A 15920-nucleotide genomic window follows, 5' to 3' on the forward strand; every position below is an offset into this window, starting at 1 on the left:
GATAGAGATCATTCAAAACCCTTTAATTCCAAATTATTCGTGATAGGAGTTGCTTGAGGAGGACACCTCTCTATTCTTAATGTTTACCATAGTAACTTTTTTCTAGTAAAAATTTGTTTTAAATGTCCCTGAGCTTGGAATCAGCTCTTACATACAGAAGTCTTTTTTTTTTTTTTTCCGAAGAATATACTTTAACTACATTGATATCACCACTGGGGTGACACTGAGCAAGTTGCTTACGCGCCCTGAATTTCTCTTGCCCCATCTATAAGATGGGATAACAACTCTTATTTCTTGCTATTCCTTATAACCTTGCGAGGCTGTCATGAGACTTAAGCATCCGGCACACATAAAGCACCTGAAAGATTACCTTGCACGTGGTAGTCAATCAATTAAATAATCATTACCATGCATTAAGGAGGATACTGATGAGAATTTTCATAATTATGACTGAGGCATGGGACTAGAGGGTTTGAGTTACTATTTAAAACAGTACAGGCCTTTACTCGGTAGCTCAGAGCATTTAGCAGGAGTAATTTGGCTGTTGATTTTGAGGACGTCTGACAGGAATGACTTTTGCAGCTTCCCTGGAAGTGTGGATGTTATTGGAATTTAACAGAACTCACCTCCCTAGTGTTTAGCCCATTATGGCTTTTGGCCCCTAGCTTGGCTTAAATTGCCAGTCCAACAGAAAGCCTGAACAGTCTGCCCCGGGGCAAAATTGTGGCCTGCAGGGGATGGACCCTGAGCCCCTTCTTCAGGGAGAATAAACTGCTCACTCACCCATGCTGCAGCCTTTCATACCGACACTCACGTAAAATACCAGGAGCAAATCCTACCTCCAACTTTACAGTAATTGTGGAGGAGCTGGAGGGCCACTCAAACACAGATGCCTGGCATAATGCTGCATGCCACCTGAGGTCATAGGACAAACAGCACAGAGAGACTGTGATGATTCATTAAAAGGACAGCCCACTCCCTTCCTGGGGTCACCTCACTCATCCTTCCTGAGTTGTTGCGAATATTCTGGATTATTATTTCAGATTTCTTTAAGCCTCTTGACTTAAAAAATGAGGAGGAAGATGCTGATGCTGACAATAGTTAAAATGGTAAAAGTTACCTGAAAGTCTGCATACTACTGTGTTCGTGCGTGTGTGTGACTCTATGTATGTATGTGTGTATTTGTTCCTCCCGAGTGGCTTTTTTAAGCTAATTATCAGCTTTTGGAACTGCGCATAACAATTTTCCAGTAGTGATAGTCACACCTAGTTAGACCATCCAAACACTTGGAAGCAATTTAATAAAGGCTGGAGGCAGAGCCATCCTTAATTGGGTTCCAAAGTTAAGAATATAATGTTACTTGTATGAGCAGCTCAGCAAATTTGGGGTACAAACATGGCCATATTGTCTCCTTTTCCAGTGAAGGTGTTGAGTAGAGCTTGCTGCTAAAACAAACAAACCCCCCCATTTTCATTTATTTCTTGCTCATCTAACAGTCCAAATGAAATGTTTCTAGGTGGAGATCAGCATTCTTCCACAGAGTGATCCAGGGACCCAAGACTGATTACTCTCTTTCCTGGACAATGCAGCCACACACTTACTCTATGAAAAATGGTTTCCCTAGTGCTTCCAGGAAACCTTTAAAGCAGCCAACTTAACTTTCTGGCCCTTCTCTTGATAGAGCTAGGAGGGGAAAAAAAAAAAAAAGTATGTAAAAGCTTTATATTCACTGGGGCATCCTAGCATATTGGATTGTTGGAAATGCAAGAACCAGGTTTTAGTAGATGAGTGTCTACGAAACAAAGAGGCTTTGGAGACTACCTTCATATGTAAAGTGGCATAAACAAATTGCAAAAATGCATAAGCTTTTATTTTTGAAGGAATCAGTTAATAGTTTTTGTGAGATTTGTAGTTAGTGTTCAACACGTTTGTTGAATCCAGCCTTTTGAATCATGCCTGGAACTTAGCTGCTCAATTGTTGTTTATTAGAATTAATAAATGAATGGTAATGCTATTAGTCTAATAAGTACTTTGAAATATGCACAAATCGTTAGAAATAACTTTGTACAATAAATGTCATTTAAATTTCTGAGATGATAACTGGTAGGCAGTCAATAAATATTTATTTATTTGTATTATCAAAGGTTTAATCAGGATCATTTAAATTGCCAAAGTAGACAGAGATGTGCCTTGAATATATTACAATCAGGACGGCTACACGTTGAGTACTGTACAGAGGATGTCATTCATATAGACACCCATGTAAATAGCTTCCCCTAGGGTTGTGCAGTGTACAGCATCCACATAGCCGCTAATTTCAATGTAGCAGTCTGAACAGGCTATGAGGGTAGAACAGCTGGTTTCCCTAGCTCATCACCAGGACTGATTGAGCTGGTCGGCTAACTGGGTAGATGTGGGCTCTCCCTTCCCCGCTTCTTCCTCATTCACCACCTCCCCCTACAAGTCTATGTTCTGGTCAAAGATGTTGACCTTCCCAGAGATGGGAGCGTGCCCTCCAGTCAAGGGTGTGCTTGTAACTCTGTGGGAGCCCCACTCCAACTCCAGGGGCCTCTTGGTACTGTAAGCCTGGAACAAGAGACTCCCTCCAGACAGGAACCAAATGTTCTCCGCCTCTTCCTAACGAGGTACTTACCCAGTGTCTTTTTTCCTAACCCAACTTTTTAAGGATTGCCTTTTAAATACTAAGATTCACCTTAGCTCTTCATGAACTGACCATGTTACTAACCCAAAAAAGTTTTCATTTTCTAGCCTCCAAAACGGCCTCAGCTGGGTCCTTCCTATCCCAAAGACCAATTTTACACATTTTACCCTTACATGTGCAACATCTGTATCCTCAAACTAAGTAATCTTTATTTCAGTTACAGAAAAATAATTCTGGAAAAAACAAAGAAAAAGAAAAAATATGACCCCTCCATTTAGCTTGACTTGTACATACTGACTGCAGGTAAGGCATCACATTTCTTCCCGTTGGAGCACAGGGAGCACTGATCTCTCTGATAAGAAGCAGGAGCTTCTTATCAGTCATTACAAAATAGATGTCCAAGTCATCCTCACCAGCAGTACTACCACCATCACAACGGCAGCAGCAGCAGAATACCTTCCGTAATAGTCCATTTCCAAGTTAGGTGAACTTGAAATCAAATCCTGGCTTGGCCAACAACTAACAGTGTGACCTTGGCCCAGTCGTGTCCCCTCCTTAAGCTTTGATTTCCTTATCTGCAGAATGTAGATACCAATGTCTCCTGTATAGGGTTGCTGGGGGATTAACTGAGCCAATGAATGGAAAGTATTAAGTTTAGTCCCTGATACATGGTAGGTTGTTTTGTTTTGTTGAAAGAAGTTTTATTCGGGGAGATACACACTCCACAGACAGAGTGTGGGCCATCTCGGAAGGTGAGGGGTGCATGGTAGGTTTTTAATACCTCATTACGACCCTTTCATTCATTCGTTGTTACTTTAAGTACCTACTTATTACTTCCGTGATACTGGGCCTGGCTTTGTGAAGAATCAAAGAAATGTAATACTATTTTTTCCTTCATGGAGCTCATAATCCATTCATTTATTCAATAAAAAATTATTGAGTATCTATCCTGTACCAGGCACCCTGGTAGGTGTTAGAGTTCCATACAGGTATAAAATATGCCAAGACCCCTGCCCTCAAGTAGCTCACATTCTAGTGAAGATAAGACATGTGAGCACATAGAGTATATTCACAATACAGAATAAGAAGAGCTATGCCAGAGGGATGAAGCATGACTGTCCTCATAGACCTAGAAAGCACAGGTGCAATTAACCTGGTAGTGAGGGCCTGGGCAGAGAATCGCAGGTAGGTGAACCTGTGTGCACAGAGAACATGGTATGTATGAGAAGCTGCAAGTTTTCAACACCCACGGAGCAGAAGAGTTCTTGCAAAAGTAGTGGGAGACGTGGCTGAAGAAATTGGTTGAGGATGAAGCATAAAAAACCCACTGAAGTGTGATCTTTTTTCCTGAGGAGGCATGGAGGGGCCATGGAAGATTTTTAAGCTGTTTGAGGACATGGTCAATTCTCTGGGTTTCAGAAATGTCCCTCTGGAGTCTGGGATGTGGTGAAAGTGGGGCTGGACCTGCCAAGATGGAGTGAAATGACCAAGTAGGAGGGTTTTGTCCAGATGAGAGATATGAGGGCTCACATGAAGCCTGAGGGCAGTTCATGGCTACCACCGCCATTTAAGAGGAAGACGTTATGGGACTCAGAGACTGACAGAACAGAGATGGGGATAAACTGAGAATGACTCCTGCTATTGGGTGTTTGGCAGTGCCAGTCACATGATGAGGAATAAGAGGACTAGATTTGGTAAGGATTTACACACATCTACACACACACACACACACTCACACACACACACATAGGTAGTTAAATAGCGTAGCAGAGGGAGAACAATATTACACACAGGAATAGCACCAGGCTTTAGATTCTTGTGCCCAGTTAGGCAAAGAAACAAATGCTACCAGTTCAGAGTAAGCAAACACTGCTTGATCTCTTTTCCAAGACTCCTCTTTGCATAACTGTTCCCCTTTTCTGGGAGGAACATCACTGACACACCTTGGAGGAATCTGCTTGATATCCTTAACAACATTTGAAAATCTCTCATTCTAGGTCCACAGCAGCAGTTAAGAAATCACCTCTTTTTCCCTGGATTTCCTACTTCTTGCTCTGCTCAGTATTTTATGCTACTGCCAAAGCCTTCCTTCATTGCATGAGTGTGACCATGTAATTTCTAGTGCCTTTTAGAGTAGTCCAAGATTTATAACTTCCCAGAAAATCTTTGGTTCTGAGATATAAATACAAAGTAAAGTCTGCCCCTAAGAACTTTATGCAGTAGGCAAGGAGCCCATTCAGCCATTCAATACCTAGTCGTTCTATAGCTGTAGTACTGAGGTTAATGCTGGAAATGCAAAGTGGAACTAAACATGTTTCCTGCCATTAGAGAGTTTTACATCTGATGGAGAAGGTAAATAAATCAAACTGTAAAGGAATGGGTAAGAAGCAATATATTAGACCATAGGATGCTATGAGAGCAAGGAATAGGAATAGCCAACCCATACATGGATGTTCAGAGAAGTTTTCTCTAGGTGACCTGTGCACAAATCACAGAAACAAAGTCTACTAGGAACAATGTCCGAAGCAAGGAATGTACCAAGTGCTCAGGAAAAGGGACTAATTCATTCTGAAAAGATCCAGCAAGACCTTTTGGAAGCAAGTACGTTTTAGGTGGAATTTGAAAGGCTCAAGTGAATTAATTTCTGGAGAGAAAGTGGGGAATATAAGGGCATGTTTGAGGAGCTGGTGATGTCCTTTACCAAGACCAGATTTAGGTATTTTGGGGAGGGGGGGTGTATAAGACAGGAAAGGAGACAAATACTTTTAAAAAGTTAACAGCACATCTAGAGTTAAATAGTTCTATATCATTCAAGAAATACCATGAGACAGTAAGTGATTAAGAACTAAGTCAGAGAAAGGACTAGAAGCACAAGGAATGATGAGGTCACCAGTGGGTCTGAATCATAAGGTACCTGCACAGACCTGAGGTCACAGGCCTTTTGTGGGCTGGAGAAGCATTCTTACTTACTCAGTGGATGCTGGGTAAACACTGGTTAACTGAGTTAATCTTTCCTCAGGTAGCTAGAAATTGTGGAGGAACTGGAGCTCCTTGCTACTGTGTTTACACTTTAACCAAAACTTTAGAAGAAATTTAGGCTCCCCAAGGGAACTGAGGAAAGCACCATTCTGTTGCTTGTTCAGGGGCAAATCGAGAGCCAAATAACTGCCCTCCAAAAATTGCACCAAGGCTGTCCAGCCCTTATGTCCAGAGTTCAAAACTTTTGGGGGCATGGGAAGAGAATTGGTGTGGATTAAAAAGGGATCCACAGAGAGCAAAGGATCTTTACATGTTTTTCTGTAGTGTGTTTTTTTTCCCCTCTCCCTGAGGGAAGGCCATGTAGGAAAGAGTACTGAACTTGAAGCCTGGGTCTCTGCCACTACCTGACATTGAACAGGTCACTTAATCTCACTGAGTCCTGTGTCCCCATTCGTAAAATAAGGAGGCTGTGGACTCCACACTAATAACTAAGTGTTTGGGCTCTACAATTTGCCGGGTGAGGCGTTTTCCACGCTTTTACTTCTCACAACCACAATGGTAGATTTTAGTAACCCTATTTTACTCAAGACATTCAGTTCAGAGTGGTTAAGTAACACGTCCAAGGTCACACAGCAACAGCGGCCGGGCCGGATTGCAAACCGGGGTTGCCTGACTCTCACACCACGCAGTCCCAGTTCGATACCAGTTAAACACCTCTATACTGGGCCCCGGAGTTCCCTTCCCCTTCTACCGGACCTCCTCCCCCTCCACCCACCTAAACTTTCAGGCAATTCTCACCTTTCACCACCGGGCATGCTCAGTCGCTCAGGAAAGGTTTTCGCTCTGCCTTGGGAAATTTTTCACGCCGCTCTGGCAGCCGAGGCCGCCCCGCCCACGGCTTCTCCTCACTGGATTGGCTGAACTCAGGGAGGCTACCAGGAGGCCCAGATGACCTCCCAACTCGCCCCCGTCAACGCTCTGGGCGCGCGCGCTCCGAGCGTGCGTGCGTGCGTGCGTGTGAGTGAGCACGTGAGGCCCCGGAACGTGCACAGAGGGCGAGGCAGGAAACAGGCGGCAAGGGGCGGGGCTTCCGTTGCCATAGCAGTGACGTCAGGCGTCGGGGAGCGAACCCGGCCCCTTCCCCGCGCGCGCGCGCACACACACACAGAGACATGCACAAGCGCGCGCATCGCCGCTCTCCCGGAGACACACTGGAGGGAAAGGTCAAACTAAAGGCGAGGGAGCCGGGAAGCCGGAGGGAGCCGCCGCAGCCGCCGCGCGCCATGACGGACGCGGCGGAGGCTGCTTTCTCTCCGCCGATGCCGCCGAGCCGCTGCTCTCGCCGCGCCCCCTGCCCCCGCCTCCCGCGCCCCCTCCCCCGGCGCTCGCGCGTCCGCGCGCCCCCTCCCCCCGGCGCTCCGGGCGCGCGTCGGGCCCGGGGCGCGCGCCGGCTGGAGCGGGAGAGGGAGCGGGAGCCGGAGCGGGAGCGGGATTGGGAGCGGGAGCGGGAGGGACGGTGGGGGCCGCGGCGGGCGGCCCGGCGGCCTCCTCGCGCGACCCCGGAGCCCCTCGCCCGGCCCCTCGGCTGGAGCCCGCCAGGTGAGTGCGGTGGGGGGAGAGGGTGTCAGGAGCGGACAGGGCACCCGGCGAGCTCAGCCCCCCTGTCTGACCCCTTCCGGGGGCGCTGACAGGCGCGCGGGACCCGGCCTCTGGGGGGCGTCGCGGGGTCAGCCTGTCTGGGGGCCCCTTTTGGCGCCCCCTGACCCTCGGGGTCGGCCCCCGGATTGACGGGGGCTCGGGACTCAGGGGAGTGCAGCCTCCGGGCAGGAGTTGACTGGGCGACCGGGCCGTGGGACAGGCGACGGGAGGCAGGTGGGCCCCTGTCTGGGACTTGGTAAAGTGCGGGGAGGGGGCGAGGGGCCCGGCCAGGTGCGCGCGGGGGGCCCGCTGGAAGCGCTCAGGAAATGTTTGCTGGGAGTTGGGAGAAACTCTGCCCTGGGGACCGAGGCGCCTTGCTTTTGCCCGGGCCAGCGAAAGTGGCGGATTTTACAGCAAAACTCGGGGGGAAGCCTTGCTGGACCGGACGAAAGCGAGAGGGACTCGGAGGACCCGCCTGGATGGGGACCAGAGACGAACAGATCTGCCTGTGGGTAGCACTAGGGCATGATGTGTGGACGTTGCCATGCCAATGTTTGATGTTTGTTGCTTATGGTTATTTTAGGACTAAATGATATTTTTTAAAAAAAAGTTATTACTAGGGAGAGAGGGAACTGCTTGAATGGTCATGAGTTCTTCCCTGTGTGTTCAGGAAATGGGTTAATCTTTCACATCACCACCACCACCCCCCCCAACTGAATCTATGCCCAGTGGACTTTAAAAATAATAAATACAAAACTCTAAAGCCCCGAAACGAGGTAATGTTTTTCTGATGAGTTTCAGGTGTCAGGCCCCTGGTTGTGTGAGAGAGAAATAGAAGCAGGACAGCGAAGTACTTGATATGCTCAAGCAGTCGTCTTTTTGTCATAAGCTTTGGAGCCCATCAAAGTGGAGTTTAGTTGTAACTGCCAGGGTTAAGTAATCACATTGACCCAGTGCCGCCCACCAATCAGGAGCTTCCCTGAAAGTAACTTGGAAGACTGCTGTCAGCCCAGTTCTCTGCTGATTGTGAATACCCAGTGCTTCTGCTGACTTCTTTCCCCTCTTTAGTTTTCTACTATTATAATGCATGCAACCTGTTTACCAAACGTTGGAATGAATTATCCGTAGCTGAATTGCTCTCCGCTAAGTCACTTTTAAACTTTCAGGTGCTACCTCTGACGTATGTTTGTTTCATATTTGAAAGTTGTTTGGAAATTTGAAATATAGTAATTTCACATGATAAGGATTTTTTGCGTATAAGTCCAGCTTAAACAGATTATACCAAGTGGGTAATGTGTTTCAGAGTTTAAATCTCATCCAAGAAAACTTCTGGTTTGTGAAAGGTTGGGGATTGTGACAGCTGAGGAAATGTCGGAAGGAATCTTTGGTAAAGAATGAGGGAACACCGGGACACCTGGTGAATTTCACATTAACTGGCAGGCTCAGCATATACAAATTTACTTCTTACCTGAGCATTTCTGATATGCGGGTGCTTCTTCGGTTGTTTATGGACCTTTGGTTATTCGTCTTCTTTCAAGAAGTTCTGTCAGCAGAGACTCTCACTTTGAAATTGAGTCGTTGTAGCATGTAGCCAGGGTACCAAAGGTTTTCAGTACAAGACGTAAGGGAGGATTTTTCAGTTTGGTATCTTGTTAATTCTTTCTGTGCAGCAATTTTTGTACCTGGTTCTGTGCTGTGATGCCCCTTTTAACGTCTGGCTCCTGTGGCTGTTGCTGACATATGTCTATATACAATTCTGTAATGGGATTCTTGAATGTTAACCACTTAGAACATCATTTCCTTTCCTGTACTATATAAATACATTTTTATTTTTATTTCTCTTCCTTCTCTCTTTTTAAAGGGAACTGTAGAACTGGGCAAATCAGCACTTACTCAGCATACCCCCCTCCTGTATGTCTCGTTGACCTTGGTGCCATTGTGGAGGTCATGTGTTCATGGAGATAAACAGTTCCTGAACAGTTTCCTCCAGGTGACAAAGGCACGTGGGAAAGTGATTTAAGAAGTGCATATCTTGATTTTTTAAAAAATCATTTTAGTTCGGCATTTATTGTGATCATTGCCAAAAATAATTCGTTGACCTATCTTTGGGAGTACATACATTTCTATTTTACATTAAAAAATCACTTATTTTCTTTTTTCGACTTTCCTAGTGTTGTATATTCTACTACAGATGAACAGCTGGTTTTTTGGGTGACATTTTTGAAACTTGGGAAAGAGAGAGAAGGGCGGTAATGCTGGGATGTATTTAGCCCAAGAAAGCAGTTATGCTCCACTTCAAGAACTTTGATATTTACAAGTACAAGATTACAAAACAAGTAGTGGTTAGTTATGTTATATGAGACTTCTAAAATTTACAAAAAGGATTCACTAAAAGGTGCCTTCAAATAATTAATCCCTTTTATGTGGTACTTATCAAATGTGATTTGATTTATGAAAAGTCAGTTGTCGTACAACAATTTAAGAACAGATTTTGGGGATGTCCCTGCCCGTGCAGTGGTTGGATCCCTGGTCGGTGAGCTAAGATCCCTCATGCTGTGCAGTATAGCAAAAAACAAAGAACATTTTTTGCATAATGTTAAGATTCATCAGTGTGTTCCTTGAATTATCCGTTTCCCCAAAGTGTTTGGGGGCAAAGTTAATATTTATGGGCTTGCTAAATTCAAAGTTGTGCCACTTATATGCTACCTATTAAGGTTTTAACTGAATGGAAAAATTGCCATGTGATCTAGAGTTGTACCATTTAGAGTACATCGAAACCAAATTAGAATGTCAAAATTTTATGGTCAGGTTTGTCTGGAATCCTATCCAAGGTAGTTTAATTAGTAAGGTATCAAAAGCAGCTTGTTGTAAGACGCTCTCACTAGGACGGTGGTGCTGCAACATAGGCCAACAAGTGGTAATACCCAGACTTCAGCAAAGTCAAAATAAATAGATTTGGTCTACAGTCCACATGCAGTGAAAACCATCACCTTGAATTTTTCTCTAGGTGCAAATTATTCTTCAGAATTAAAGGCTTGATTTTCCTAAGCTGTAATTGTGTTTGGGTCACTTGTGAAAAATCTATTTTGATAAAAGAAAAGCTGCATACTCTAACTTTCAAGGGAGCTTTTTTCTCTCTTTGTTAGTGCAGTTGGGTTTATTTGAAATCACAGGAGATATTGAGTGAAGTACTTGGAGAGTTTTCATTCTGAAATCATTTTACTTTGATGACTTTGAAAAAAGGAATGTGAGTTAATATGAGTAGAACTTGCTTATGAGTTAGCTCAAACTTTATGGTGGGATAAGGGGGAAAGGGAGGAACTGGACACAAACTTAATTAAGGATAATCAATCAAATTTACTTTGCTTTATGCTATTCATGCCTGGCTGTGTAAGAGTGACACCCTTCCTCCCCAATTTTAGAGGAGTCTTATTCCTAGAGAAGGGATTTAAGGGTTAAGAGCTAAGCATGTGAGTATATGTGTTCAGAGTATCTTTTGAGCACTTTAATAGTTTTTTGTTCTTGTGCATGAGACAGAAAGCAAGAAATTATTTTCATGTTGAATATGGGTTGAGAGCACAACTTTCGGATAACAGGCACAGTTTTATTGCTCTTAACATAATTGAATATTATAAAAATTAAGGGAACAGCTAGAATGATGCTATTGATTTTTTTTAGTATAGGCTGTTAGTTCCTCTATTGAACAAATGAGTAAAAATGAAGACTGCGGCTTCCCTGGTGGTGCAGTGGTTGAGAATCTGCCTGCCAATGCAGGGGACATGGGTTCGAGCCCTGGTCTGGGAAGATCCCACATGCCGCGGAGCAACTAGGCCCGTGAGCCACAACTACTGAGCCTGAGCATCTGGAGCTTGTGCTCCGCAACAGGAGAGGCCGCGGTAGTGAGAGGCCCGCGCACCGCGATGAAGAGTGGCCCCCGCTCGCTGCAACTAGAGAGAGCCCTCACACAGAAACGAAGACCCAAAACAGCCAAAAATAAATAAATATTAAAAAAACCCAAAAAACAGTTATTCCTTTAAAAAAAATGAAGATTGAAGTTGTGATGTTAAAAGAAATGTTTTCAAGTTTTTTTTCGTTTTTTGTTTTTTTTAATTTCAAAGAACTGTCTCAAAGAATTACTAATTTAGAGCATAGGTAAAAATTTCATTAGTTGGATTTATCATTACTGAGGGAATGTAATTTAAAATTTTTTTAAATACATGCAAAAAAAATAAGTAGACTACTGCATTTCAAAATATTTGTGCCAAGATCTGTGAGAACAGAAATAATGATTAGAAATTTTAATTGGAACTTAAGGCTGATTTATGTTCTTTATTATTTAACCCAGTGTCACTTTCAAATGTCATTTACTTTTTCTTTTCTATAAAATGCAATCAGTAGTGCAACATACTTTATGTAAAATTGGATTTTTAAATAATATTTGGTAGACTTCTTAAGCATAAAACATTACCTAATACTAATAAGTATGTTTAAGTCCACTATATAGGATTTTTTAAAGTTTTTAGACTTTGTAACCTGCAGAACTTTGGGCAAAAATTTTAGAAATAAGAAAGGCTGAGCTCAGAATTTTAGTCATAGATGATCCTGTAAATTGCATTTTCCTCATTGGCCTTAAAGGGTTTTCTTTCACTGTTACGTATTTATATTTTGCAGACTCCAGTCACACTGGTTTTTAGTGTCATATCATCTTATCTACAGCATCAAAGTTCTTTTTTAAAACTGTCCTCTTTATTTTCTCCCAGCTGCTCCATCTGGGAGACTGTTTGAATCTCAGTTATTGAGGGTGGTTTAATCAGAAGTTATTCTTAACAGAAAGGTTAGTGCAGTTTTCACAAACTAGGGAAAAATATAGATTTATCTTAAGATAATTTATGAACTTCTTTGTATTAAGGCAATGGCAATTTAACATTGTATATAATTTAATATTTCTAACTATTATTAGTATTTGTTCTAAGTTAACTTTACTTGAGGTGTTGTTAAAATCAGCATAGTGGTTGTACAGTCTATTTAAAAAATAACTATTTGCAGAATATTTTTCAAAAAAACTTGCCCTTAAGTGGAAAAGACATGGAAATTTTACTCTGAAACCTTCTACTTGAATATATATCAGTAGTTAAACGTGTATAGTTAAATGTTTGATATTGGGTATTGTTTTGATAGTTACATATGAGGACTCTTTGTACGTTTTTGTAGGATTACTTTCAAGTATATTTTTATTTATAAAAAGCTTTTGTTTATAAGTCAGTTTGTTCTTAATGATTATTTGAGAATCCTCAGACTTTTATATTTGAAAGAAATATAAATGAGTAACTTATTAAGCTGCTTCCCTAAACTGCATGTGATAAAATTAATTTTACTATAATGAAGAGAGTTATCTTCATCCCAAACAAATTTATAGCAGAATAGTTGGCTATTTCTGCAAATTTAGGGGGTGTAGAGTGTGCCCCGAAATGATGCATTGAATACTAAGTTTTGGGCTGAGTTTGCTATATCATACGGAGAAGGTATTTTCCTTATAGTAATATTTACATTGTTTCTGTTTAAGGACCATTTCTTAAACATGTCTGTAAGTGAATATATTGTACATGTTGGTCGAATGATATATTGAAGAATTTAATTTGTATCCTGTGCCTGTCTCCCCTCTTCCTCCTTTTTATAACTGTCACTGGTTGGCTTTGAACCACATGCTATGAGAGAACTTTTAACGCATGATAAGAGTGGCCCAGGGTGGTTGTTGGTATCTTATGTGATAGAGAAAAGTGAGATTGTTCTTTAACTTTCTTTTAATATGTGTTAAACATTGTTTTGAACATTTGTTTTTAATCCGTCTGTTTTTAAGCGAATGATACTTTAAAAATTCTTCAGACTGTGTAAGTGGTTATGTTCCGCACAGTGGGAAAGGAGAAGGGTAGAGGGAAGGATTATAGGGATTTGATTAAGTTGTGTGAAGTGAATTTAATCGTTTTGATATAAAACATGTTAAATTAATCATTATATACCTTTTCCATAGAATGGTAATCTTGCTTTTTTTATTAGCGCATCTCACTGTGAAGAATCAAGACTAGTGAATTGCAGGAGAGTCATATGCATATCTTTAACCAGTTTTACATGTTATTGCTGGGGACATATTAGGTGGCTATGAGGAAGATAAGCAGTTTCACACTGAAGGTCATTTTCAGAGATCTTATTTAGAGCTCCAAATTCTGTAAGGTGGCAGAACAGATTCTCAAGGGATAGATGGGGAAGATCTTCAGGTACAAAGTCATTGTTAAGAAAACAAGTATACCAATCTTTAAAAAATTACTTAATACCAATTACAATCATATATCCTATATTTTCCAGCACTGTACCAGTTTTGAATATTCTGTGGCCATAAATACACTAGTATTTGTCCACCCATAAATCCTAACTTTTAGGTTAGAAAATGTAGTCACTTAAATTATAGCTTAACTCATAAGTGAAAAAGCTGATTATCTTCCTTTTTCTATATTATAACTTTTGTCATTGATTTTGAAGGCCTAGTACTATTTGCTTAGTTCTATGTATTCCTAGTTCTATGATTGAAGAGAAACTATGAGAATGAATCCTGGCACCTGAGAAGTTAGAATCACATTGGGAGAGGCATAAAGTAAATAAAACGCAACTGTGTGGCTATATTAATTCTTCCTTTGAAAAGCCGTGGTTTTGAAACTATTCTGTGAAGGGTTCATTCCAAGCATATTCATTCCAATTTCTACCAGTGCAGTTTTACGTTGATCAATTTTTTTTTTTTTTTTGCGTTACGCGGGCCTCTCACTGTTGTGGCCTCTCCCGTTGTGGAGCACAGGCTCCGGACGCGCAGGCTCAGCGGCCGTGGCTCACGGGCCCAGCCGCTCCGCGGCATGTGGGACCTTCCCGGACCTGGCCACGAACCCGCGTCCCCTGCATCGGCAGGCGGACTCTCAACCACTGCGCCACCAGGGAAGCCCTACGTTGATCAATTTTAAGTGTGGATGTTTGCATAAGATTTCATGAAATCAGGGTACTGTTGTTTAAAATAAAAAGTGTGTTAACCACTATTGTTAGCATATTTGATCTTATCAGTGTCCCACTTAAATCCTTGAGATGCTTGAGTCTTTTTATATTATGACTTACAAGACTTCTTTATCTAGCTCCAGCTTCATCCTTCATCTCTTATCACTTTTCCCTTGCTTTCCTTCTAAACTTTGCATTGTAGTCCTACTTAAACAGCTTGACATTCCCCACGAGGAAAATGTTCTTTTACATTTCCATGCCTTTGCACATGGAACTGCCCTCATCCTTGTCATGCTGGGGGAACTCTCTTCCCTTGGAACCTTGGTCATCACTCCATAAAAGCACTTGCTTCATTGTTTTGTAACTGTGGCCTCCCTTGAGAGCAGAAACCATCTCATTTATCTTTGTATCCATACTACTTGGTGTTCATTAAGTATTCAAATGTCTGTTGAATAATTGTATTCAGTACTTGAGAAGTAGAAGAATTACTTTAATGCACACTCATATGAATAAAACATCACAGATCTAGTCTATGCAAAGTACTTTTAGTGACATATTGTCGGGCACAATGCTAAGTGTATAAGAGGTACCCAGTTGCACTCATCAGGAAGTATAATAAAGCCAAAAGATAGATTATATGGAAAATTAGATTAGGTTAGGTACTAGTGGTTTAAATGAAGTAATGTATTGGATTCGGTCATCTAATCCTAAAAGTTGGTTGTGGAAGCATTTTAATAATAATTCTATGCAGTCTTGAAAAAATTTCTTTATATGTGATTAATGTTAATAGACTCAAAAAGACCTTCAAATGTCAAAGTATACCATAGTGATACCTACCCATAAAGGTTAAAGAATGAGCCCTGGAGCTGTCCTGCCTGAATTCCAGTCCCTTTCCTGCCTGTCAATAGCTGTGTGATTTGTGCAAGTTATCTGACTAGTCTGTGCCTCCTTTTTCTTTTTTTATTTATTTCTTTCTTTTTTTGAATTTTATCTTGTTTATTTTTTATACAGCAAATTCTTACTAGTTATCTATTTTATACACATCAGTGTATACATGTCAATCCCAATCTCCCAGTTCATCACACCCCCACCCCCACCCCTCACTTTCCCCACTTGGTGTCCATGCGTTTGTTCTCTACGTCTGTGTCTCTATTTCTGCCCTGCAAACCAGTTCACCTGTACCATTTTTCTAGGTTCCACATATATGCGTTAATATTCTATATTTGTTTTTCTCTTTCTGACTTACTTCACTCAGTATGACAGTCTCTAGGTCCATCCACATCTCTACAAATGACCCAATTTTGTTCCTTTTTATGGCTGAGTAATATTCCATTGTATGTATGTACCACATCTTCTTATGCCTCCTTTTTCTAATCCGTAAAATGAGGATACTACCTTATATGGCTGTGATGAAGGGTAAACATAAGTTAATGTATGTTGAGCACTTAGAAGAATGCCCAACACACAGAAAACATTCAATACATATTAGCTATAATTAATTTCTAGTGGCTTCCTATATAAACAGTATTTTAGTTGTACATCATTTCCATCATTTAAAAATAATTGCTTTAATACGTAAGTATCTAATTTAAAAGAAAATTAACACTTT

At 41.7% G+C, this 15920-nt stretch overlaps 1 protein-coding gene across 1 annotated transcript in view; it reads left to right on the forward strand.

Annotated features, from left to right (window-relative positions):
• Window positions 1-6619: 6619 nt before the first annotated feature.
• The window catches only part of LOC111165060 (uncharacterized), an 85572-nt gene continuing 76271 nt past the window's right edge, over window positions 6620-15920 (forward strand). The window contains exon 1 of the mRNA XM_089898688.1: window positions 6620-7240. Coding sequence (XP_089754814.1) covers window positions 6814-7240 — 427 coding nt within the window. The 5' untranslated portion in view covers window positions 6620-6813. The remainder of the gene's footprint in view (window positions 7241-15920) is intronic.

The sequence above is a fragment of the Delphinapterus leucas genome, chromosome 17 (assembly GCF_059928025.1).
Source record: "Delphinapterus leucas isolate spDelLeu-1000000601 "Yukka" chromosome 17, BTC_Dleu_Yukka2, whole genome shotgun sequence".
Taxonomy (NCBI): Eukaryota; Metazoa; Chordata; class Mammalia; order Artiodactyla; family Monodontidae; genus Delphinapterus; species Delphinapterus leucas.